The sequence below is a fragment of the Phyllostomus hastatus genome, unplaced genomic scaffold (genome assembly GCF_019186645.2).
Source record: "Phyllostomus hastatus isolate PE091 unplaced genomic scaffold, TTU_PhHast_1.1 phas_scaffold_385, whole genome shotgun sequence".
NCBI classification, from domain to species: Eukaryota; Metazoa; Chordata; class Mammalia; order Chiroptera; family Phyllostomidae; genus Phyllostomus; species Phyllostomus hastatus.
In genome coordinates this window covers 1,270,769-1,297,044 of record NW_025334026.1, presented here as the reverse complement: position 1 = coordinate 1,297,044, position 26,276 = coordinate 1,270,769, and the positions used below count along the sequence as shown (strand labels likewise).

Sequence of the window (26,276 nt, the reverse complement as noted above, 5' to 3'; positions counted from 1 at the left end):
TGCCATCAGCACAACTCGAGTGTGTTCGGAGCAGCCTCCTTAGTGACAATACACAAGCAAGGCCAGCCACTTCCTCAAAGACAGAAAGTGGCAGAGGAAGACCCACAGGCCGTGATCCCTGTAAACCCCAGAGAGCAGCTGGCAAAGCAAAACGCTCACCTGAGGGGGTGGGACCTCAGCCCAGGGAGCAGGATACCTACTGAGCAGCGTAACGCTGGGTACCCACTGCAATGCATGAAGATGTCTGGACCCCACAAATATGCCTAGAACAAGATGCCCACAAAGGTTGGTCTTCATGTCCCCAGTCCCAGGGTCAAAACAAATGGAAATAAGGCAAAAACCAGCGTTCTTTAGAGTGGATGCATCTAGAGGCAGAGTTAAGTCATCCCTCCACGCCAAGGTGCACCCACATTAAGAGAGGGCACCCCAGGTGCTGGAGAGACAAGGCATTAAATGACAGTGATGAGGGAAGATGGTTCCCCTTCTCCACTCCGATCCTTCTCATTACCTCAAGAAAGCTACCGGAGGTAGCATGAGGCCGGCCTCCACACCTTCCTAATGCTTCTCGCTCAATGACCTCCCTTCTTAACAAGGGTCTCAGTCACAACCGAGGGCAGGCAATGACATGGAGGTCACTCTGTAACACTGTTTCCTTTACATTTTCTTTCTACGGTTACTTATTACTTACGTCAACTCACTGTGGCTCTCCAGTCACAGCAATCACATAAACTTTCCTTTTTAAATAAAGACTTTCAAGTTTTTTAAGCATGTGTTCAACAAAATTACAGGGTAAGTTAAATAGTACTGTGGGTAAAAAAAAAAAAAAAAAAAATGTAACTGAAATTTGAAGACCAGCAACCTTAGTGCTCTCCTAGCCTGGGTGCCCCACCCTGGGTGATCTGTACACATCTGCCCGCTGAACTCCAGGCCGAGGAGCGCCCTGGAAAACTACACGCTCTCACTGAACGAAGTGAGGCAGGTCGTTCCCACCACACACACCAACCTTGCAGTACCCACTCACTTCCTCCTTCACCCTTCAGTCAGAGAACACTGCCTTTCTCCCAGACGCGGCTCTTCCTTCCTTAGCACTGGAAACCCTAATTTGGAGGTGGGGGCACAGTGCCTCCAAGGCCATGGGTCGGGTGTGTACTGGCCATCCAGCTGGGACACGGCGTGTACCTTCTAGGAAGGGTCCTGACTGCTGGGAGGGAGGGTGTCGCCACAGTGGTACTGTGGACCACTCTGCAGTCTGCTGAAGTACATGGGCCTCATCTCAGGAAAATTGTTTCAAATTATAATACACAAAATAAGACATAAGATTACAAAGCAAATTTATTATATTGCAATGGGAATTATCAAAATGTAAAAAACAAAACTGGTGTAACAATATATAGGACTCTTTATTATCACATTTAAAAACTACCATATTTTCAAGCAGAAATGACATCCTGAGATTTTTTCACATCACAGTTGTTGCAGGTGCCCATGACTTCTTTCAATGACACGGTCACCCATTTTCTAACCATTTTCTATGGTTTGCTGCTCCTTTCACAACGAAGAAGATGCTAAATTTCAATCAAAGGCTACAACTTTTTTCCCTATGTAAGTCCAGACCCGCAAATCCTGTCTAGGGAAATGGAGGATGCTCTCCCTTGCCCCACTCCCATCCAGCTACCTGGGGTAAGAACAGGATGGCTGGAGCTGAACCAGCCATTTGGGCTCTAAAGAAAGACAGGATCCTGGACTCTGATGACCATAAGCTACATACCAGCCCAGCCTGCCTACCTCTGGACGGATATCTCTGTTTTGTTAAGGCACAGCTGGCTCATTCTTTACTATATAAAACCACTCGAACCTAACCTTAATTGTTATATCTCTAATACTGTTTCTGGGTGGTGAGATTAGAAACAGTTGGAACCTGATAACTAGCAACTTTCATTCATCTTTGAGAGGAACACACATATAAAAATGATTTTCCCCCAGAGCTACAAAGGAAACCCAACTAAAACAGTTCCTCTGTAGCTGACAGCCTTCCAGGAGGCAAACCCCCAAACCTTGAACAACAGAAGATTTCCCTCTAACTCAGTGCTGCTCGACTCCGGAAGGATGTTCTTGACAGCGTACACAAGCCCAAGCATCATGTGTAAATTGCAGGTCACACTCCAAGTCCATGACCAGGGATACACACACTATGCAAAGTCCACAGTCAGGTAGGAGTGAGTGCAAAGGCGCTGGCATGACGGACAAGCCCAGAAGTCATCCCTGTATTGCTGAGGCAACTCAGAAAGTACTTACTAATCGTCATCGACTCTGGCACCGAGGCAGAAGGTAACAGGCTGCTCAGGGGACTTCCTTGGCCTGGAGAACTGGCTTCCACACTGGGAAAAGGCAGGCAGAAGAAGTTATATACTCGGCCACTTAAAATGCACAACCCACCATTCAAAACCTAAGTGGTGCTAAGTTTATTCAGGTTTGTCAGGTAGAAGGCACAGAAGGTAGCCCTTTGAAATACTCATTATTTGCAATTCCTTATTGACAAATTTACCTGCTCACTAAAATTTACTTGTAATCCCCAAATTAATATTCTCGGTGCTTTCACACTCACCTAGCACATGCACAGCCCCAGATGTGCATGCTCCCAGTGACACCATCAAGGTGACTTCTGCCTTAACTTTCATACTGCAAATGTGTCCTTTGGATGGGTTATTTAGTGGTACATTTTTCACATTTCTTGGTGATTTTGCTATTTAAAATGGCCCCCAAGCATGGTGCTAGAGTACTGTCTGGTGCTCCCAAGCACAAAAAGGCTGGGATATCCATTGTGGGGAAAATACATGTTAGGTGAACTTTTGTTTAAGCATGAGTTACACTGCTGTTGGTCATGAGTTTAATGTCAATAAATAAACAATATATGTCAAATGAGATATCATAAACAAGGTTATGTATGGACAGACTGACAAAAATGTTGCAGCAGAGGCTTGCAGGAACCTAGCCCTGCACTTCCCCCAGAGCGGTGGTTCACTCTCACAGCAGTTTGTAGAACACAGCGACCACAAATAATGAGAACTGACTGCATATTTACAAAAGAATTTACATCATGGAAAAATGACATATCTTCCACATAAACAGCAGGGTCGGAGCATGGTTAAAACACACACACACACACACACACACACACACACACCTGCCACTATGTGAAAAGGGGCCAAAATATCAACCATGAAATAGAGTTGGGAGTTACAAGTGAGTTTTTCATTCAATGCTGCATTTTTCATTTTTTCTAAGATAAATAGCAAAAAGGACTCAGAGTCCTGGATGGGTCCAGGGACACCGATCCTCCCTGACATCACACTACTTGGCACGAGCCCCCAGCCAACAGTGCCATTCTCAGAGAGCAGAGCCTCTCCACAGGGGTGAGACCGCAGCACCACACCTGACGTGGGGCAACAGCGGCTCCCGGCCGGGAGCTCAGGGCATGAGTGCAGACGTGATACCTCTCTGAAACACCAGGGTAAATCGTAAAGAGAGAGGAGGAAAACACAGTAACAGCAGCAAGGATCATATGTAAGAGAGACTTTGCACTGCCACCGACCACCAATGAATTTGGGCAACGCAACAATCTCTGAGATGCTTTAATTTGAAAAAGGAAAGCTGGCATGATACTCACTACTGTACACTAGACTAAACACTTCATAAGTATACGATATTTAAGCAGCTTAAATACTATATAATTACTCAATATTATCCTCAAATATTAAAATTGGTGATCAGTGACAAAGGAGGCACCCATATATGTCTCCAAAGGCATACAAAGTAAAGGTGGTATGCAAATGAAGTTCAACAAATCCTGTTTCTTACAGTCTCTCATGCTCTTTAACCCTTGACAACTTCACACTCTGTGATGTCAAGACTAAACCTGGGCACAAATGAGGCCTTGCTCTTCAATCCTAGCAGGTGCCCTCCTATCTTTAGAAAAGAATAAAATGCTGAATAAAATTCAATCCCAAAGGCAACCTGGTTTCTGAGTACTGACTTGTACCGAGGTCCAGGGTCTGGGAGCACGCGGTCCTCAGGGCCTGTCCCGTTCTCCAGGCTTCCAACGGGGGCATCTGTGAACAGAGAGAAAGTCAGGTTTCTGCTTTCATTTCATTTTCTCCATAAGACAAGGATACAATGCAGACATTGGCTCATCTGCTAAACCAGTTGACTTAGAAATCCTTTCCTCATTGGTACACTGGATTTTTATCTGCTACCAGTTTCATTTTTTTGGCCACAATCTCAGATTTTCACCAGTCATGGATAAAAGGTCCTAACCTTTTTTACTTAGCCACCTAGAATTATCCATGAAGTCCACAATCACAGCCAACCTCAGAATCAGAGAAAAATCAGCTGTTAGACAAAACAGCTCCTGCCCGTAGTGGCTCAGGATGGACAGGAGAGGGCAGCACAGTCTAATTGCTGACTGTGTCTGCTCAGGTCAAAACAAAGCAACTGCCTATTTCTAAAAAGCCACTTGCCTGCATTCAGTGCCATGTGGGAAAGGCATCTGGAAGAAGTGAGGCCACATATAGTCTCCAGAAACAGTACGCAAGCGACACTATAGATTTTCATAAATGTAACAGCTGCTGTTTCCTTCCAGGAAAAGGTACAAATCTTATTATATGCCATAGGCTAGATGGTGACATTAAAGTCAGTTTCACTCACATTTGCTCACAACACTTGGCGAAACTTCTGGCATGTCAATGCCCACCACAGCACCAGGCCTGGGTGGGAACAGGGGACAGAGATGGAAGGGAACGCATCCGGTTTCCCTGAGCCATCCATCACAGCCTCCTGGGTGTCATCCCTTCAGTTTATGCTAGTTTCGTCCTGCTCAGGACTGCCCAGCTTTTAAGGGGTTGAACTAAGAGAACTCTAAAGGAACACGGTTTCTCACATTTTCCTTCATTCCGCTGTCACCATCAAGCTATTCCACTTGCTCCTACCTCTTTCACAAAGTTTGAAGAGGAGAGAGAAAGAGTGTCTGCTTGGCCACCTGCCCTGCTTTGCTCCCTGGTGTTATGGCTCATTTGGGAATGAGGGCTCTGCCTGGGTTCAAGCCTTGCTCCCAACCTTAACTCAGCAAGTTAACTACACTCTTTGTGCCTCAGTTTCCTCATCTGTGAAATGGGATGACACTCCTGCCTACCATACAACATTTAAGTAATGCCTACATATAATAAAATTACGATATGTGTAAAACTCAGTGGGAATACTCAATGAACAAGTGCTAGCATCAGTGTATTCTATAATGGCAGGCCCCCATCTTCCCAGTCAACTGAATTGCACTCAAAGGACCCCAAGGAACACTTCCCTGAGTCCCCCTCCCACCTTCCTGCAGCCCATGATAAGGTCGAACAAGCACTCATCCTTGGAATGCTTTCGCAGGCTTCATAACAATGATCTTCAGTCCTCCTCCCCTACCATTTTTTCCTCTGATTCCCAAGCAAAGGTGTCCCTGACTCACAGCTCTGTGGCCTCTGTCCCAGCAAGGCCTTCGTTGCAGACTTCGCCTCCATGAAGATGACAACTCTCAAGCCCTCACCCCTGGCTAGGAGCTGAACCTTGAGTCCTAGTCCCACGTTTCTAACTGCCCACCAGAAATCTCTACTGGGATGTCCTACAGGGCCTACCAACTGATCGTGATCTTCAAAACCACACCTCTTCTGTTACCACTTCCCACTGGGCTGTAATCTCAGAAAAGAGTGGCATTCACCATCACTCCCATCACAGCACTACGCAGTGCCCAAGACCTACCAGTTCCACCTTGTTATCTCCCACTCCTTGCTTACAAGCCGTTTTCACCCTAGTTCAAAGGCTTGATTCCTCCTAGGACAGGGATGTCAAACTCACTTTCACTGGAGGCCACATTAGCCTTGCAGTTCAAAGGACCAAATATAATTTAAGGACTGTATAAATATAACTACTCCTTAACTAGGGGCAAGGAGCTCTACATTCAGACCTTTGAAGGCAACCTCGAGGCTGATGTGGCCCCCAGTGAAACTGAGTCTGACACCCCTGTCCTAGGGGTCTCCTGCAGCAGGCCACTTGATTCTGCCTTACCCTCTCTAATCTGACTCACATGCAGCTTTCGGACCATGCTCATGAGGCAAAGACGAGAGGACTCCAACACACACGTGGAATCCCTAGCTGGAGTAAAGGCCAATGTCATTCACCAGCACCCCAGACACAATGCTGGCTCGGCCCAAGTGGATTTCCCTTCATAACACAGACCCACGATCAACTGCAGATGTAGTGGGCCTGAGGAACTGGAGCCACAGACTGGTCGGAGACGCAGGCTGCCTCACTCATCCTCAAGGTCCCTTCTGACGGCGGGACTACTATTATCTTAATTTTATAAATGAGGAAACAGACCTCAAGGATTTCAGTTACTTGTCTAGTATCACACAGCTGAAGTGTGAGGATGTGAACCCACGTCTGCCCAGTGGCAGAGCTGAGTCCTTGCCCACTTTCGTCTCTCTCATTCAGCTGGTCTGAAATATCTGCTGTTCCCGCTATAGGTCCCTGGCACTCCTGTGCCATTCCTTTGTCCACACTGTGTCCCCAACCAGGTATCATTTGCCAACTTCCAGATGCCCACTCCCTACAGCATGCCCACACCCCCTCCTACTGCATCCATCCACTCCCAGCTCAGCAAAGGCTTTCTGAACCCCAGCTGTGGGCCTGGCTCAGGCCAGGGTCACACTTGAATCAAGACAAACATCTTCCCTATTTTCGTGGACCTCAAAAACTAGTGGGAAGTGGGGCATAGGTATTATCAAGTAATTACCCAAATACACCATCACAAACATAATCACAAAAATAGAGAGCAACACGGACACACCAGATTCTCAACAGCATAAAACATGAGGCCTGGCCCGCCTGGGCAGTGGGACACAAGAGCCTGTTCTAAGGCGGCAACACGGCCGTGACCAGAAGGACGTGCTAAGGTAGGGTAAGCAAGGCAGGAGGAGCCTGAGGACTGAAACGACAGCAGGCGTGGTGTAAGGAAGTGGAAGCGCAGCAGTGTGGCTGGGACACTGAGCAAAAGGGAAATGGGAGGAGATGAGGCTGCTGGAGCAAGCTGGGGCCAGGGCAGCCACAGTGAGGATTCTGGATTTTATCCTACAATTATTTTATCCTATCTGGATTTTAGAACAGGGGGATAAGGCAACCTGATTTATGTTCTATAAAAGTACTCTAGCTGCTGAAAGAAGAATGGATGGGGCCGGGGCCAGGAACAGAAGTGAAGAAGGCTGTTGGGAAGCTCCTTTGCTATAGTCCAGGCAAGAGATGGGATGTTAGAACAGGGTGGCGAAAGCATTCACGGTACACACTTCGCCCATTCATGCCTTTCTCCTTTACCTCCGGTGATTCCAATGATGTTCCCTGTCTCCTTTTCACTACAAAACTCCAGGAGGGACTAACCTTTGGATGCCCAGAGCCTGGAACAGTGCTGATGCAAAACAGCATCACCCACTAAATGAGCAAAGAAACCCAGGAGTCCCAAGTAGCACATGACCTACATAATGGGGGGTAGAAACCACGCAATACAGGCCCTGCAGCCACTAGTTTCCTGACATTCCAAACAGTAAAATTAGTTCCTGGGAGCAAAGCTCTCAAATCAACCATCTCAGGTTAAAACAATGCTACCACAGACCCTCCCCACCCTGGACGAGCAACTCCTGAGACCTGATGTCAGGGCAAGAAGCTGAAGACCATACAACCGGAGAGGCGGAGCTGAGGGCCTGAGGTTTCTAATGAACTGCACCCACCGGAAATTGGCTCTGCACTTGCTCAGTCCAACAGTAAAAGCACACCCCACAGTGAGGGCTGGGCAGCACAGGTTTCCCATGTGCAGGGAGTAGTCACAGGTGCTTTGTTTGCCCCACTGGTCATTCTCAGGTGAAAAGAACTTTGGGGCGCTCTTTCCCTTCCAGCCTCAAAGAAACATAAGTAGATCAAGATGCTTTGCTCTGTTGCAGGTAATATACATGCCCTAGGAATGACAGCATGTCCAATCCTTCACCTGCTTCTCAGGGACTCATGTGACCCTGGCCCAGCATCTCCCTTAGCTGAGCCCCCACCCCGCCCAACCTAAGAAATTCGGCCCAAAGCACAGCCCTGATACACAGAACCACCTCTTCCAACATTCACAAGGATAATGACTTTGTGTTCAGGGTTCCTTTCTCTGCTGCTTTCTCCCTCCCTAGACTTGGCTACCAAAACATACATCCTTCCCCACTGTGTCCCTCTCCCCACTTTTTATTCTCTTCCCTCCCTCCCTTTCTCTAAATATCCCAAAGGCAGTGACAGCAAAGGCACTAACATTTTCAAAGATGATGGGAAAGTCTCCTAAGTTAGGAGCCTCCTGTGTGCAAAGTCTCCACTAACTACATGTTATGGCTCCCGGGCCTCACTGAGAGAGAACAGGTTAACACGCTCCATTGAAGGGTGTCAATCTCAAGGAACACTAGTCAGAAATGGAGGGAAAGAAAAGGAGTCTGAGAAAAAAGTCTTAGCTGTGCCCAGTGCTGCCCGGGGAGGGTCCCCCTGCAGGCAGGCCCAGCCTGGTACCACCTGGGCCACATGCCTGCCGTGGAAATGGGGCATCAGGCCAGGAGGGACTTGATGCAGTTTGGCATTCCAATCAGGTAACAGATTCCCCCAGCTCTTATGCTAGTGTCTTCATGCAGCCCTAGAGTAATCTTTCTCCCAATGCCATGTTCCTACTGACATTTGCCCCTCAGGCTATCACAAGCTTCCGAGATCCCTGACAGCTTTGTTATTGTCGTAAAATAAAAAGGTGGCAGACTGGCTCCCACCAGCATCTCTGGCAAGGGTAATCAGATAAGCTGGAGCTTGGGCCCCATTAGTGGTGAAAAGATGGAGCCTCTGGGTCTGCGAGGACGACAGCCAGAGGTGGCACTGCGGGAAATCTGCTAGGGGGACGTCTTCTCTTGAGGATCCTCAAGGATCCTGGAAACTGGCCAAAAACTACTTCCCCTGGAGACAATGATCCACAGAAAGCCCAGAGGGAAGAAGACTGCTGGGTTCTATAGGACTAAACCCCAATCTGAATGGCAAACAGCATTTTGGAGCAGCTAGCCATCCTCCCCCAGCATCTGATAGTTAGAGAAGCCCAGTTAAGAGATGAAAAGGCCACCAGAAACAAAACAGACTGTCTAGTGCAGGCACTTAACATCCTAGTAATTTTTCCCAACCCAGCTGAAAGGTCCCTCCACTGGGGAGCAGGACCAGGTGAATGGGAACCTGGACCATGACTTGAAAGCCATGGACAAACCCTAGAAACTCTCCAATGTCCTAGGCTTGCACAGGACCCCCTGCTCTCTGCAAACCCCCACTCCCATCTCAGACATTTTGCCCACATCTGCACTGCCCCTGCATGGGCAGTAGGCAAGGCAACCCAGGGCAGTCCCTTAAGTGCAAGGAGGGAACAATGCCACTGGCCCGCAGACATAAGCAAGGCCTGCCAGACTGCCCACCTCTCTTGGAGATTTCAACTAAGACCCAGAGAGAAGTGCTGGTTGGGATGGAAGGTCACAGGGCTGAGGCAATGGTGGTGGCACCTCAGCCAAGTACAGGACAAAAGGGGAGGGAGTAAAACTGACAAGGGAACAAAGTCAGACCAGCAGATAGGAGATGGAGGCAGATCCCCATGTAGAAGTGTGGGGCACAGAATGAGAAAGACAGCTGGACCTGGCCAGGTCAAGGGTCCTCTCCATTCCAGGCCCAGCTGCCCACAGGATGCCCTGTAACATCACCGTGACAACGTTAGCAGTGAGCTGCACCCTTTCCCACATGAACTTAGGGAATCTTCACCACAAATCTGAGAGGAAGGTGATAACAGAACAACTCCCCCTTCCTCCTAGGCTGTGGTCAAGAATGAATGAATGAGTTTATCCAGTCAGTCACCTTACAGCAGGGGTCCTCAACCTCCAGGCCACGGTACTGGTACTGGTCCAGGCCTGTTAGGAACCAGGCCACATGGCACGAGGTGAGCTTGAATGTAATGTGCTTGAGTCACCCCCAAAACCATCTGTGCCCCCCACCCCCATCTGTATAAAAACTCTTCCAGGAAACCGGTCCCTGGCGCCAAAAAGGTTGTGAACCACTGCTTCACAGTCTTGGACTCACTTCAAGGGCTTGATAAGTGTTGGCCACATTATCGCTGTCATCTACTTTCCAGAAGAGGAGACCAGCCTGGCGGACGTGAGTCACTTAGCCATGCATGCGCATTAACCTCCAAGTAAACCAGGAATATACTGCTCAAGAGCAGGAGCCTGCTCCAGTTCCCGCAACTTGCTAGAGCTGAGACTGATCTGACCCCCACTCTAAACTGCAGCCAGTCAGCGGCCCCACCCCACTCTTCACACGAGCCAGTTAGAGTGGGTTTCTGTTCCTTGCACAGTGACAAGTACAAGAGTGTGTCATCAGTTCAGAACATCAGCAGCTTCCTGAGCAGTTGGTGAGCCCTTGTTACAGTATCTTAAACCTGGCCCTGGAAAGATAAGAAGGGGACTTGGTGGGTGGGGGTCAGGGAACGAGGCCTCGCTGCCTCGGTGGTGCTGTGGGGAAGTGGCAGGCACTAAGTCAGTGAGGTACGGCACACCCGCTCTTCTGGGCGAGCTGGGCTCCTGTGCATGCCCCCAACCACCACCACTCCCGTGGCCTGCCCCAGCTAGGGAAGATGACAGCAAACCACACACAAGTTGCTCAACAGCAGGGAACAGGTCAGAACTACTTATCCACTCCAGAGGCGGGTTTTAAGCAAGCTACTCCCTGACCCCCAAGCACTTGGCTACAAAGGGTGCCAGGGCCTTTATAGCTATGGGTTCTGTGATCTCCCTTCTCCTAAGAGGCAAAAATAGTGGTCATCATTTGTGGTCAGCTTGTACACGACCAAGTTCAACAATCACTGGCAAGAAAAGAAACAGACTGGTTCCCTGGTGACGTGCCAGCTCATTTCTGCCCAGCATTCACTCAGGTGAGAGTACCTCAAAATACCCAGCTCCACAAGAAGGGAAACCAAACCCTCGGTCACCCTGAATCTCAACAACAGGCCCTCTGGCTCTGAGGCCCAGGCTTCCTTGTTCCCACTCCCACCAGCAGAGGTGACCCAGACACTCCTGCAGGTCCTAGAGCCAAAGCTCGTACTGGAGGAAAAGAGCAGTCAGAAAACACCCACCTGCAGGGCTGAAGGAGCCCATTCCGCTGACCGGAAAGAGGACATCGGTGTCACCGTGCAGCACCTGCAGTGGAGCCCAGCTGTGCCTCTGGGAGAGGCAGGTGTTCCCGTCCAGTGGCCTATGGTGAAAGAATACAGCTGTGTGAAAGGGCAAAGGGCCCCAGTGGGCTCAGATCACCACAAGCAACTGCTGGGCCTCCCACAAGTTCTTTCTTGGAAACTAACCAGGCCATGAAGGGGCTGGGTATAGAAGGAAATGCAGGCAGGAGGCAGGAGGATGGGGTCCGGAGCCAGACCCCTGGCACTTGTTCTTTCAGCTACTGTTTACTGAGTACCTACTACATGCCAGGCGGTGTGCAGCGCGTATATTTTGTGCTGGCAAAAGAGCCAGCACACGGTGTTTATCCTACATTCACAGAGCTTACAGTCTGTTGGAGACACACACATGAATCAAATAATCCCACTAGAAGGTATAAAATTGCAGCTCAGCTTTGTGGTTGGTCAGGAAGGTCATGGAAGTCTTCCTGGAAGAGGGAAAGTCTGGGGCAAGAGCTGAAGGAAGCACAAGAGTTACCTGAGTGAAGAGGTGGGACAAGAGGGTCGGAGGGGGAGGGAACAGCATGTGCACTGTGCTGAAGGAAAAAGCATGGTGTGTTCCAGGGTCTGAAACGATGGCAGTCACATGACCCTGGGCTGGCATCACTTGGCCTGACTGGTTCTCAAACCCTCTCGGGTAAAAGAACAGAATCAGACCAGATCACGTCTGGGTCCCTTCCAAGAAAGGAAGTCAGCTTAAATATTAACCAGGCTCAAGTGATCTGTTATACTGTCACCATATCCACTAAGTATAAAATGAACCTGTATGAGCTTTGTAATTAATACCAGGCTACCTCACTTACATTTGAGAAAGTATTGGCCCACAGCAGCATTTGCCTCTGGGCAATTAGAAAACACTAATAAATACCAAGATGTATTTGTGTAGTACTTTAAAGACTACAAAATCACTTTGTAACTCAGTTGTAAAGAACAAATCACATCATAATCATACCTACTTAATAGAGGAAGGGAGGGAGGAGGAGAAGGAGGGAAAAGGGTGAGGGAAGTACATAGAAAAGGGAGGATAGGAAAGGAGGAAGGAAGGGAAAGAGGGGGGAAAACTCAGAGATTCTGGGACTTGTCCAAGATAGTCAGCCTTGAGGACAGACCAGGGCTTGTGGAGGGTCAAGCACTGGTCTCCCACATCAGATTACAATGGGTCTCCTGGCTACTGTCTACCATGACATGATGCAGAGTTTTTCTTTCTGTCTTTAGAGCAGGAATCAACCAATTTTTTTGTAAAAAACCAGATTGCAAATATTTTAGGCTTTGTGGCCATACCTATTTTTCTTTGGGTTTTTTGTTTGTTTTTTAACAGCCAACCATTCCTAGCTTGACGGGGATTTGGCCCGCAGGTGTAGTTGGCTGCCTCCTTTGTCAGACACCATTATGCAGACATTCCGTTCTCAGCCCTCCCCAGCTTTTGGTCATACATCTGGCACAGACCAAAAGTCCACAGAATTTTGCACAATGTTTCATTTAATCCTGCAGGTAACACACACAATGGGACTCTCAGATGGCACTCTAGGGTGCAAAAGAGGAAGCCCAGTTCTCAGATGAACTTGGCTGTGCCCTAGAATCTGTACAGACCCGCTCTCGCAGGGCTCCAATTCCACAGCTGGTGACAGGGGCAGTCAGGGCACCCTCAGGAGAAGGCAGCCAAACCACCAGTCCTTCCCTCACCACTGCACTCACTCCATGGGGGTGGGATTTTCTGCCGTCTCAGAGGGGAAACCCTGCCACTTTCCAGCAACATATGCAGGGTGCCAGGTGAAGCCAGGCCCCAGCAGCTGGGGGTGGGAGGCCAAGTAAAAGTGGCCAATGGCCACCACCTCTAAAGTTAAGCCACACTGAAGTGACTCCTGAGGCAGACAGCAATTCAGAATATGGTGCCCACCTTGGCTTAAAAACATAATAGCACCTGTTGCTTTTCATTAGAAAAGTGAAACACGTTTAAAAAACCATGAAAATGTAAAAAAAAAAAAGGAGGGAAAAAATATACACCCAAAGCCACATTATTCAAAGCACAATTGATTTAGACACTATTTCCTTAGTGTCTTTTTCTTTTCTTTCTTATACATACTTTTCTTTACAAGGTCATAATGAAACTAAATGTAGAATTTTATATTTGGCTTTTTTCATTCCATATTAATTCACAAGTTCATCTTCATACTACTTGGATACTCTTAAATTTCATTTAAGAGGTTTAAGATCCTAAACATTATGATGTTAAGGTTTAGCTCTGGCTGGTGTGGCTCAGTGGATTGAGTGCCGGCCTGATAACCAAATGGTTGCCACCTCAATTCCCAGTGGGGGCACATGCGTGGATAGTGGACCAGGTCCCTGGATGGGGGCACATGAGAGGCAACCACACATTGATGTTTCTCTCCATCTCTTTCTCCCTTCCATCCTTCCTCTCTGTAAAAATAAATAAATAAGTAATTCTTTTTTTAAAATGTTATGGTTTAAACGATGGAATAGTCTCTTAACTGTTCCCTTGGGTTGCATATTTAGGTCAGCTCCAATGTTTTGCTTCTCTAAGTAAGGGCCTTGGTATCTAGATGCAGCAGCCCTTTTCCTGGGACTGCCTTCAGGGTAGGTCCCTGGTAGTGTAATTGCTAAATCAAGTAAGATAAGCATTTTTAAGGCTGCTAGCATTGTGTCAAACTGTTTTCCGGGAGCACTGTCAACACTACCAGCTATCTATGAGGATGGCCCTGTGCCTGGCCCTGCCACATCTTTCATCCCACAGTCAATGCCCATTGTGTGCCTAGAAGACACCAAGCCTGAGGACACCCTGAGAACAAGCCACTCCCAGGGCACTAACCCAGGGTTCACCGTTTTTTCCAGTTCTCATTTTAAATCCTGGCAAATATGACAGGTCTATCACAGTATCTGGTTTCACTTTGCATTTGCTTAATTGCCAGTGAGGTGCAACATTTTTCCATATGTTTGCAACTCTTTCTGAAGTACACCCCACTTCCCTATTGGCATCATAGGACATATATGAAATGATAGAAAAACTCTTTTCTATAATAAAGGTATTACCCTCTTTTTTAAAAAAAGACAAAAATCAAAGCCAACACTTGTAAATATTGAAGTAGGAAGGACAAGATTTTCCTCAGTCATCAAAGAAGTGGTTTAATTGCTAGCAAACCGGCAAAAAACCCAACCTTTGGCCAACAGAGCATCTTAAAAAGTGACCACAGCAGTGACAGTGCCAGAGGTCACGGCGGTCCACAGTGTGTGTGCTTCTAGCCTGACCCTCGCAGACCTAGCCAGGCCCGTGAAACTGCTCAAGTTCCGGCCCCTCCAGGCTTCTAGACCTATCATGTGAACATTAGCTTAGAATCAAAATGAAAGTTTTACTCAAGAGGCCACTTCATCTTTCCTCTGCTCCTTTCCCCAAGATGCTCTGCAGAATGTTCACTCGAGACCCCCCCTTATACCAGGAGAGGCTGTCCATAGTCTGCAGGAGGCTCAGTGGCCTCAAAGGGCCAGGCCTCTGTAAAGGTCACCCTGAACTGTTCTGTGTTTCACACATCACAATGCCGGCAGCTACCTTGGCTTGCAAGGTGACCTCCCCTCCATCAATGGCACCAGTCCACTGGGAAAAGAAATGACTGTTTGAGGCCAATAAGAACCCATGAAGTGAATCAAGTTCGAGATGCACTCGCCTACAGAGACATAGAATGCAAGTGGCATTTCCTAAAAGGCCCTGATTAAGACTAAAGGCAAGTGCAATGGTTCACTTTAAGTGTCAACTTGGCTATGCCACAGTACCAGACATATGATCAAATGTTATTCTAGATGTCCCTGGACAGTTATTTTTAGATGAGATTAACATTTAAATCAGTAGACTTTAAGCAAAGCAGACTACTCTCCATAGTTTGGGTGGGCCTCATCCAATCAGTTAAAGGCCTTAATAGAGAAAGACTGAGGTTCCCCAAAGAAGAAATTCTGCCAGCAGACAGCCTTTGCACTCACGCTGCAATTCTTCCTTGGGTCTCGGCCTGCCAGCCCACCCTGCAGATTCTGGACCTGCCAAATTTTCACAACCATATGAGCCAATTTCTTAAAATAAATCTCCAGATAAATACAGAGACACACACACTCTACTGATTCTGCTCCTCTGGAGAACCCTGACTCATACAGCCTATCACAAGACCTGGATCCCAGAAAGAAAAACATTCACAGCCAGTCAGCAAAACAAGCTGCAGGGAAGTGATTTTAACAAGTATTTGAGGAGGGGAAAAAAGCCTTGTACGTGAAAATGTTTATTTCAGAATGCAAAAACAAAGATGCCAACAACCTAAATACTAAGCAATGGGGGAACCTTTAGCAAGTCATGACATATTGATCTGACCGTAAATCAACCAATCAATATCCAGAGGTATATAGAAACATGGAAAATATTCGAGAGTACAGGGTGGGCAAAAGTAGATCTATAGGTGTGAATATGCAAAACAGAGTTTACTCTTGTATTTTTACTTATTAATTATTGTTATTTCCCATACTTACAACTGTAAACCTACTTTGCCCACCCTTGTGTAAGCTATGGAACACAGCATAATTATACCTTAACCCCAGCTTTGCCCAATGTTTTGACAAACCTCAACTCTCTACAAATCCTATTCTTCTATCCATCAAGTGGGGGTGATATCCACCAACCTAAGGATTAGGATAAGGTATATATATACATAGCTTGTAGTATCTGGCATACCCCATACGATCAATAAGATAACACTACTAAGGTAATACAGGTATCTGTATGAATGATGACCAGGGGAACAAAAACAAAAACAGGCATAGTCTCATGAGAAAGAAAAGAAAAACTCCTATTAAAACATTCATTTTCATAAAATGAAAAGCATAGGGCTAAGACACACTGTGCCCCTTAATCATAAAGTGGGATCTCGATATATCTGTTTCACTCTCATGGGCTTGAGACAGGATAGTAAGAAGCTGGGAAAATTGCTTGGCAAGTGAAATAGGGAAACTGAGACAGCTGAACACAATGGCCAAGGAATTTACAGCCAAGTGCAAAGGGTCACCAGGGCAGAAGGCTCCCAGTGCCTGGCAGGAGGCAAAACTAGGAAAACAAGGACCTCACCTCCAAGGTAACCTTTCCTCCCTGGCCTTTCGTCCCTGGAGATGACATCTAGGATGCAGTTGTATCCAGTTCTAGGCCCAGTAAAACAGCAAAACCAGAACCAACTGCAATAACTAAAGACCCCCTGCCCTGTCACTGACCAGTCAGGGGAGACCATGGCCCTGAAAGGGCCCACCTGGAGAACTGGTGAATATTCAGCTAAAACCTCCCCTGAGACCTCCCCTAAGATTCCAGCCAGCAAGAGAGATAAAAGCCTCAAGACAAAGAATCCAGCCCTTCCTTTCTTACCCCCCACCAGCAGCCTCCCCACCATCTCCCCACTTCTTTCTTCACAGGCACATGTCTCCTAAACTCTAAAGAAATTAGCAGCTGGCAGTTTGTCCTGGGCTGATCCCCTTAGCCTCTCTTCCCAAAGCCCCCTTTTCTCTGACTTTCCGGGGAGCTAAGGCAGCCCAGCCTAGGCTCTCTTGTTGCTTCTTCTATGCTAAGCCCTTCCTTGTATCTTAAGTCCCCAGCTTTAATAAATGCATCCTCATAGTCACCTGGACTTGTGTTGTGAAATCTTTCCTACATGAAGTCAATAACCCACGCACTACAGCTGGCCCTAGGCAGACCCACTCAGGGCCAGGCCCCTGTGCAGCAACAGGCTGGCTTTGAAGTCAACCATGATTAGGATGGTATTATGTGCTGTAACGCCTAAGTGAAGAGGTGGTAACTGATTTATTTGGCATAAAGGGCAAAACCAAGCTTAGGAATTATTACAAGAGTACTGTGACAGCAGCAGCTGACCTGTGTTGTCTTTCTCCATGTGCCAGCACTTGTGCAGATGGGCCCACACTTAGTATCCCATCACTTCGTTGAGGTCTGAGACTCTGGAAGGTGAAGTAACTTGTCAGACCTCATCCAACCTAAGCCATGGGGCTAGTAAATGAAGACTCAGGTTGTCTGAATTCCAAATCCAGGCTCTTAGCTACATTTTTTTTTTTTTTTCGCTTTATGCCTTCACATGCATCAAGCCTGTTCCACAGGCATAAATCCACAGCAACTCCAGCATTAAAGCAGCAAGTGGAGGCCAATTACTGCTATTCAACCCCAGCAGATAAACACAGAAATCACTAGCCCATGACTACTTTCTAGAATAACCCTACCTTCCTCCTGAGATTACTCTGCTAAGTGGCAAGTTAAAGATGGGAGGAAAATCTATAAACAAAAGTGAAAGATGTATATATAAAGCAAAAATTTCAAGGCACACATCTTGACACTAATTTTTAACAAGTACCTTCAAATATACTCCCTTCCCCACTCAGTTCTCAGTAAGCTAATAATGCCCCTTCCTCCTAAATAAGACCTGATAAATAAAAGATGCCCTAAATAAATATGAAACTGCACCCTTATTTCACCTAATACTGGAGAATGAGAAAGCAGTTAATGTACCACCCTTCATTAAAATCTCAAGTGGAACTTACTTCTCAGGTGACTCTGAGTGGCTCATGTGCTTCCTTCCCGGCATGTACACATCATCCTCATTTTCATCAACATCCTCATCATCGATGCTTTTTACATCAAGCTTCTGGTACCCAAACTCCCCATTCAAAGACAGTGAATCAATTTTCCATGAGTTGCTGCTCTGACTTCCATTGGAATTAGGCCCAAAGGGGCTTTCAAAGGCTGACATGATATTGACCGAGGAGCGGTCAGAGTTCTCCTCCGAGCTCTCCCCAGTCCCAGGTAACTTTTTAAAACCATCACCAGCATTCTGCTCATCGTCCTCATTATCAAATGAGATAATGTTGGTCACCTTCTTTTTCTTCTTCCGTTCCTTTTTACATTTGGCATCTGACAAAAGACAAGATATGGTATAAGAAATGGTAAGCAAGATAAGGGGATGATCCAACCATCCTGTAGAAAATCCTCTACTACTCCACTGACAAATAAATTGTAAGCTAAAGTCAGATATTTTTTAAATCCTTAGTAAAACATCTGTTTACAGGGGACTAAGCAAAAAATGGACCTCTACTTCTGATTTAAACAATTTTTAGATATATCTCCTTAAGCAAAGGAAACAAAAGAAAAAATAAATAAAAGAACACATTAAAACTGAAACATTTTTGCACAGTGAAGAAAACCATTATCAAAACAAGAAGACAATCTACTGAATGGGAGAAGATACGCACCAATGATATATCTGATGAGGGATTAATATTCAAAATATATAACGAACTCATCATACAACTTAACACCAAAGACCAAATAATCAAATTAAAAATTGAACAGAGGGCCTGAATAGACCTTTCTCCAAAGAGGGTGACAGATGGCCAATAAACATATGAAAAGATGTTCAACATCACTAATCATCAGGGAAATGCAAATAAGAATTACACTGAGATAACATTTCACAACTGTCAGAATGCCTGTCATCAACAAAAAATAAACAAGTGCTGACTAGGATGTGGAGAAAAGGGAACCGTGATACCCTATTGGTGGGATTATAAACTGGTGCAGCCACTGTGGAAAACAGTATGGAGTTACCTCAAAAATTTAAAAATATAACTACCATATGACCCAGCAATTCCACTTCTGGGTATTCAGCTGAAAAAAATCCAAAATACAAATTCAAAAAGATACATGCACCCCTATGTTCACTGCAACATTATTTATAATAGCCAAGATATGGAAACAACCTAAATGTCCATCAAGAGGCAAATGAATAAAAATTACGCAGTACATATATACAATGGAACATTACTCAGCCATAAAAAAAGAATGAAACTTGACCATTTGTGACAATATGGATGGACCTAGAGGGTATGATGCCAAGTGAAATAAGTCAGACAGAGGAAGACAAATACCATACGGTTTCACTTATATGTGAAATCTAAAAAATAAAACAAAAAAAACTAACAAACAAAACAGAAGCAGACTCATAGAGAACAAATTGTCAGTTGTCAGAAAGGAGAAAGGTGAGAGGATAGTTGAAAATAGTGAAAGGGATTAATAAGTACAAATTGGCACTTACAAAATAGTCAGGGGGATGTAAAGTACAGCAGAGGGAATATATTCAATGATATTGTAATAATTATGTTTGGAGCCAGATGGGTACTAGACTTACTGGGGGTGATCACTTCATAAGGTATATAAATGTCTAACTTCTATGTGTATACCTGAAACTAATATAATATTGTATGTCAACTGTAATTGAAAAATAAATTTTAAAAATATACCACAGATCATATGTTCAAATTGTTTCCTCTAAGCTATCCTTCCAAGCACTTTGATTTGAAGAATATTATCATTAATAAAATGATTTTCATTGTTTCACTTGGAAAAATACTCTCATTGTTGGCAGATGAAACCAAGAAAATTTGTTTGGGGTTGTAGTCAATTGTTCGATGACCACAAATTCCTCCCATCCCTGCATAAGCCCCTTTGCAATGGGACTTCACCCTGCCCTTGAGGGAAGTATCCATTTTTCCACCCTCTTGAATCTGGGCTGGCTTAGTGTTCTGCCTTTACGAATGGAATCTAACAGAAATAACAGTGTATGAGTTCTAGAGTTTAGAACTCATCAAGAGGTCTTACAGACTCTTAAAATCCTGCCCTAAAAGTACCATGGAAGAAAACTGATTTAATGTATTGGAGGATGAGAGGCCATGTGTAGAAAACTGAGTTGCCCCAGTCAATAGTCAGTACCAACTCCAGACACACAAGTGGGACCATCTTGGATCTTCCAGCTCAGCCACCAGCTCAATGCAGCCCCATGAGTGAGCCCAGGTAACACCAGCAGAAGAACCATCTCCCAAGCCACAGAATCATAAAAAAATAAATAAATAAATCATGGTTGTTTTAGGCTGCTACATTTTTGGAACTCTTTGTTACACAGCAAAATCAAATGGAAACAGAAGTTAAGACTGTCTTGGTGACCAGTACTTAGACGAGCCAGTTTGTTCACCCATCTTAATCATCAAACTCTTCAAAGTGTAAGAGACACTTTGAATCAATTCCCAAAACTCCATTCCATCGAAACCAAAATATGACGTGCTTCACCAGTGTACTGCAACCCTGAGACAATTTCAAAAGCAGGGTCCCCAAGATGAATGGAAAGACTACTGCTTTGGGTAAACAAATTCAATTGTCTCTGCTACACAAAGCCCTCAACAGTCCTGTTTCCATGTTACTCACATGGGGTCTCTGCTTGAGAAGGAGAGGGCAACAGAGAAAGCCAGTGCATACCAAAGACACCATGAGATTCTGAGTTTTCACCATCATGAATAATCCCCAAAGAGATGACTGAAATTACTGCCTTGTTTAAGGGTTTTGAGAATACTAAGTACTAAACCAAAAATTTCCAATTTTTCTGTAGCAACATTCTGTATGTCCAGAAGGCTCGAGGAATGTTCTAAACACACCACAAAATTAATCTTAATTAATTAATTAATCCCTTTCCCTGGCCTCCACTTAAATGTCTTCCCCCACCAAAAAAGACAAGCCCAATAATAAACACTCTCCACAACATCCTATGCTTGGTTTCTATCCCAATTACCAGAAGGATAATTAACTATTTGTATAATTTGTCATTAAATGTCTACCCTCACCCATCCCAAAGAAGACTGGAAGCCAAATGCTGGTAATCTGTCTCACTTGGCTCACTGACTAGCACACAGAATGCATTAACTGAACAAATGAAAATGGGTGGACAAAAGAATAAATGAATGAAGATCAACCTCATCTGACTTCACGTGGCCATCACACCCTTCCTTCCTTTCAGTTTGCTCCGACTGAGCTCCTTGATCTTTTACCCTATCATCTTCCCATCTAGGTAAGGCTCTCAGATCCCTGTCAGAGTAAGTGTAAAAAATAAATAAACACAAGCGTGAACTGAAACTGCAAATGCAAATCAGATTTCATTCCCCTTGGCACTTCCAGGTGCCACCCTTTGCCCAAACCCCTCGAACTCCTGTTCAGGCTCACCGGCACCGATGTGCTTGGGCATGACGGGCAGGGGGTCGGTCTCCTGTTCAGGTTTGATGAGGATGGAGACAGCAGAGGATGCCGTGATCTCTCTCAATAGGCTGCTCACTCCTTGCGTCGACTCCTTCAGCAAGGAAGTCACATTCTGCGTTGACTCCTTTAAGAGGTCTGAGACAGTAGGAGCAAATTTACTCTGCCCATTTAAATCCTTGTTGTCAATGTTGATCGAGAAGAGTATGGAGTTCAGACCTTGTGCAAAAAATAAGAAGTCCAGAGTGTGTGCTGTTGAACAGAGTCACACCTCCAACAGGATAAGTTGCAGACACTACAGTACACGGGAGGGTACACAATAATCTTTTTTTTAAGATTTTATTTATTTTTAGAGAGAGGAGAAGGGAAGGAGAAAGACAGGTAGAGAAACAGTAATGTGTGGTTGCCTCTCACATGCCCCCTTCCGGGGACCTGGCCTTGCGACCCAGGCCTGTGCCCTGGCTGGAAATCAAATAGGTGACCCTTTCATTTGCAGGCCAGCACTCAATCCACTGAGTCATACCAGCCAGGGATGATCTTAAACATTGATTAATACGTCCCAGAAGTATGGTCAGTACACACCAGCAATCATAGGAGCTCCATCATTCCAAATTCTCTCCCTATCTGTTAAGAGAGAGGTTAAACCATAAATTCAGAGGTTAAACCATAAATTACAAGCTATGAGACCTTGGTCAAGCCATTTATAACCTCTCTGAGCTTTAGTGTCTTTGTCTGTAAAATAGGGACACAGTATCTCTTTTACAGGGTAAGTATTAAAAGACCATCACCCACCAAAAACACAGTTCAGTAAGCAATCACAAAAGGTACACCAATGTCACTACTATTACCCATGGAAAAACTTGCAATGGTATCCAATGGCCAACAGAGGAAATCATAGTTGAACCCTGACTTTCATCAATGAACTAGACTAATTAACTCTCAATATATGGGACTTGGTGTAAACTTTCAGGAAAGGAAAAAAAAAGGAGACAACAAAGGATCTGAAAGAAAGCAGCAAGTGGCCCACTTCTGTCAGAGCGTTTCTTCCTTTGAATGATGATAAACAATTTAACAATTTACCAACTGACATCATTCCAGGGCTTGCATGTTGGCAACCAGTGCACATGACTCTCCATCACATTGGACTCTCTCGCAGCCCAATAAAGGTGATCGCCATGCCATCAGGATTCCTACCTCACAGAGGAGGAAAGGCAAGGTGACAAAGCTCACAGGGTCTGTCCTAGGTCACCAGCCAGTAAAGGGTCGAGTCAGGCCTCAAAGGCAAGTCTCCTGCTTCCAGTTCCCTGGGTCTTTAAATTACACTTGCAAAGCCACAGCCAAAAACCTTCATCCTCGTGCTTTTCCTGCCGAGGTATCAATCTCTGGATAAATGGACTCAATGCTCATTGCCATTCAAGGAAGGACAGTTGCAAGTAACTCATTAAGTTACTGGGGGACAGGGAAAATTATAGCATCCCTTGGAGTTATAAATTCACTCCCAAGCAGCCTCCTCTGCTCACCAAGCTTCACAGGACCCATCATTCCCAGCCTTGCCCAGGCTTACCAGCTGCCATGGTAGGAAGCATGCTAGACCTTTCTTCATCCATCACAAAAGACCAGTCTTCATAAAAAGTGCTGCAAATTGAAAGAGAAAGGGAAAAGGCTCTGAATAGTGGTTCTCTGAGTCCATTAGGCAGACAATTCCATTATATGGCTTCCTAGAAAACCCATACAGGGTCATCACAGACTGAGTACAGGTGGTCTCTGCTGAGCTGAAGCTTCTAGTTATAAACTAAGGATTGACTGCATATATCCTATGACTTCCTCGTTAGTCCCCAGAGATTTTTAGAGTCCCGTGAGCTTGAGAGTACTGAAATAGGCATGAGATATAAATGTGTTGTTGATGAAGCAGCAAAGCAGAAGAGGACAAACAGAGAGGCAACTTCCACTCAAGCAAGGTCTCCAAAAGACAGACAGGATGTCCACGGTTGCACACAGGTCCCCCTCGATTGAGCTAACACAAGAAGAGAACATTTCAGGAGGAAATTGTAGAGCTCCATGGCTCCATCAACCAAGGTATTTGTATGTAATACCTGCTTGGGCTATAAACCCAAAAGCCCAAGTTATCTTGGGAAGGGCTGGGAAGCTAAGAAAGCCCCACAAATCTAAGTGAAGGGGAGGGGCCAGAGAAGCCTACAGGGTCTGTCCAAGGTCAGCCAGCATTAAATGAAGCTCAAAAGCAGGTGTCCAAGTCCAATTCCCCAGCTCTTTATCCAGTCCCCTGCTGAGCAGTAACAAGCAAATAACCTCAACCCCGCCAGGTCAGAGAACTCAAAACATGTGGAGTCAAAGTTAAGTTTCACTAAAGCACAGTTAGTGGTGAGTGACCTGTAGCTCAGCAGGAGACTGGACACAGCTGCTGAAGTGAATGAATACAACTAACAGAAAGAGAGAAGAGATGCATCGTTTTCAATATGCCCACTCCACAGAATGCCAAGAGAAGCACAAGTCCCATGTCCACTCTGGCACTGCAAGACAACCTCTAATGTGCTGGGGACTGCCCTGCCTGATATCAAGAAGCTGTAACCCCCGTGACTTAGGCTAAGTGAAAGACCTCCAGACCAGAAGCCACTAAGGAGACAAAACTTATTTCCCTGGCACGATCGGCAGCCAATGACAGGTAACAATTCTCTAAGAAAGAGAATGAACTTAAGACAGACGCGATCATGTGGGAATGTCCTAAGGAAAGAGATCTGGGGCTGTGGATATGAAGGGGTGATAAACATTAATCCCTGCCCCCTCAGCTTTGTCAAAGCCTGAGTCTTTGTTCTTAGATGTGAGAAATCCAAGTCTCCTGGCTGCCTCTGTCTCCTGCCCTTCTCAGGCTGCCAGAAATTAGCAGGGGCGGTGCAGCCCAGACCAGAAACAGAAGACCCCCGGCATAATCAGGCCTGGGACATAGAATATGCAAAATCCTGTGAGATCTGTTTGCTGGAGGATGTTATTAGATTAGAATTTGAAGGCACAGACAGGAAACCAAAGCTGCCCTTTGAGCCCTGTTAGATAAAACCCCAATCTCTGCCCAGAATCACAGCGGGGGTTCTGTCTACACCTTTGTAAGTCACCTACTTCTTTTGATCTTTTCTGCCAGACTGTGAATCCACAAACTAAGTCTGTATTCACAATAAAAATCTGCTTGGGAATAGATATGGTGCGCTCTCCACTAGAGAGAGTGGCCATGGCACTCTCCCCACTAGAGAAAGTGGCCCTTCTGTTCCTATTTCCCCACAGGACCTGGTTGTCTCTGTGTATGTTTTTTTCTTGTATTTCGACGAGCATCTGCAGCCAAGATGGATACTGCTGGCCAGCATCCATCACACTGATGCCCAAAATTTTGATTCTTTAAAAATCTGAATCAGTTTTCCTGCATGTAAATGAATTAGGTTTTCCCACATCTAGGTAAATAAGTGACTAGTGATTTATGGAAATTCAACTGTGATCCTTCAACTGGACTCAACTGTAAAATTCAGCTGGATTTACTTCAACTGCTGATTGTTAAATTCCTTTGATGTTGAGCGTGCAACTCTGAGCTGCTTGCAAATGATGTGGTGGGGAGGGCTTGACGGAAGTTCATTTTTAGGAACATGAATGTGTTCTCATAACTAAAGCTGGTTAATGCTCCGTAGGTATGTATAGACATCTGGACCAGACCCGGGGCAGCACACAGGTGCAGGTGGCACCAGTCGTCCTGGCCCCATCCCTTCCATTTTGGACCCACAGAGTTGAGCATACAACTGTACAAAGCATCATAGGCAACATCCATGGGAGAACTTCAAGGGTAAGAGCCCTAGCACACAATCCCGGAATGCCTATCAAAGTATCAGTAGAGAAGTGATCATAAGGGGCAAAAGAAACAGGAAGAGATTTGAGTCAGAGAACGCAGGGCAAGATACGAAATCACAGGAATGTATCACAGCACTAATGAAATGCCAGCTTCTTAAAGTAAATGAAATTTCACTGTTGAGGACATGGGCACTGCTGGTGTGGAGGTTATTCAAGGAAGGAGGTTGTCAGGTGATACAAAACTACACATCTGGTCCACCATTCTCAGAGGTAAAATAATAGCCAAAGTCAGAGAGAGAGACTGGGGGAGAGAGAGAAACATCATAAACATCGTGAATACAGGAAAAATGACAGGATTGTCCATGTTTTGAAGAAGATGTGGCTAGCTGTACTATCATTGATGCATGTTCAGTGCCTTCTCCCCTTCACTGCGGTAGTAATCATATCTCCCCACCCTGCTGAGCTTGCCTGTGGCCATGTGACTTGCTGGCCAGTGAAATGTGAATGGAGGTGAAACGTCACTTTGGGCAGAAGCTTTAAGAGCTAGTGCTTAGTTCAACCATTATCTCCATAGAAATGGAGCTTCCATCAGCCTGGGTCCCTGGAACAAGAATCCCTACTTACCCATGATAGACATGAAGCAGAGAAAAGACACAAACTTGCCTGTGTCAAGCCACTGTGATTTTGATAATGTTTGTTATGGCAGCAAAACCTGGCCTATGCTACCTGACAGAGTGAACCTTACGATCAAGAAAAACATAAAACATAATAAAATGGGGAGGGGATGTTTATTAATAACAAATGACTTCTCTCCCTAACTTAAAACGTATGTACACTTTCAGTCAGTTTGGTATTCATTAATATTAACCTCAAAAAAAATAGCAGAAAGAGTTGTAAAGACAAAACATGAAATTGAGCACTAAACATCCAACATCTAAAGGGAAAGAAATTCTGAACCTGAAAGAAGACCAAATTAAA

The 26,276-nt window shown here is 45.6% G+C and overlaps 1 protein-coding gene across 2 annotated transcripts in view; it reads right to left on the bottom strand.

The window, feature by feature from the left end:
* Nucleotides 1-26,276, bottom strand: part of SNX29 (sorting nexin 29) — a 564,444-nt gene that overhangs the window by 467,595 nt on the left and 70,573 nt on the right. For both annotated transcript variants that reach the window (XR_006783480.1, XM_045819397.1), the window contains exons 6-11: nucleotides 23,020-23,090; nucleotides 21,426-21,674; nucleotides 17,924-18,293; nucleotides 11,249-11,367; nucleotides 4,034-4,109; nucleotides 2,296-2,378 (exon numbers count right to left, since the gene is read on the bottom strand). Coding sequence is in view for 1 of the 2 variants with exons in the window: in XM_045819397.1 (XP_045675353.1) it covers nucleotides 2,296-2,378; nucleotides 4,034-4,109; nucleotides 11,249-11,367; nucleotides 17,924-18,293; nucleotides 21,426-21,674; nucleotides 23,020-23,090 (968 nt within the window). In the remaining variant the exon portion in view is untranslated. The remainder of the gene's footprint in view (nucleotides 1-2,295; nucleotides 2,379-4,033; nucleotides 4,110-11,248; nucleotides 11,368-17,923; nucleotides 18,294-21,425; nucleotides 21,675-23,019; nucleotides 23,091-26,276) is intronic.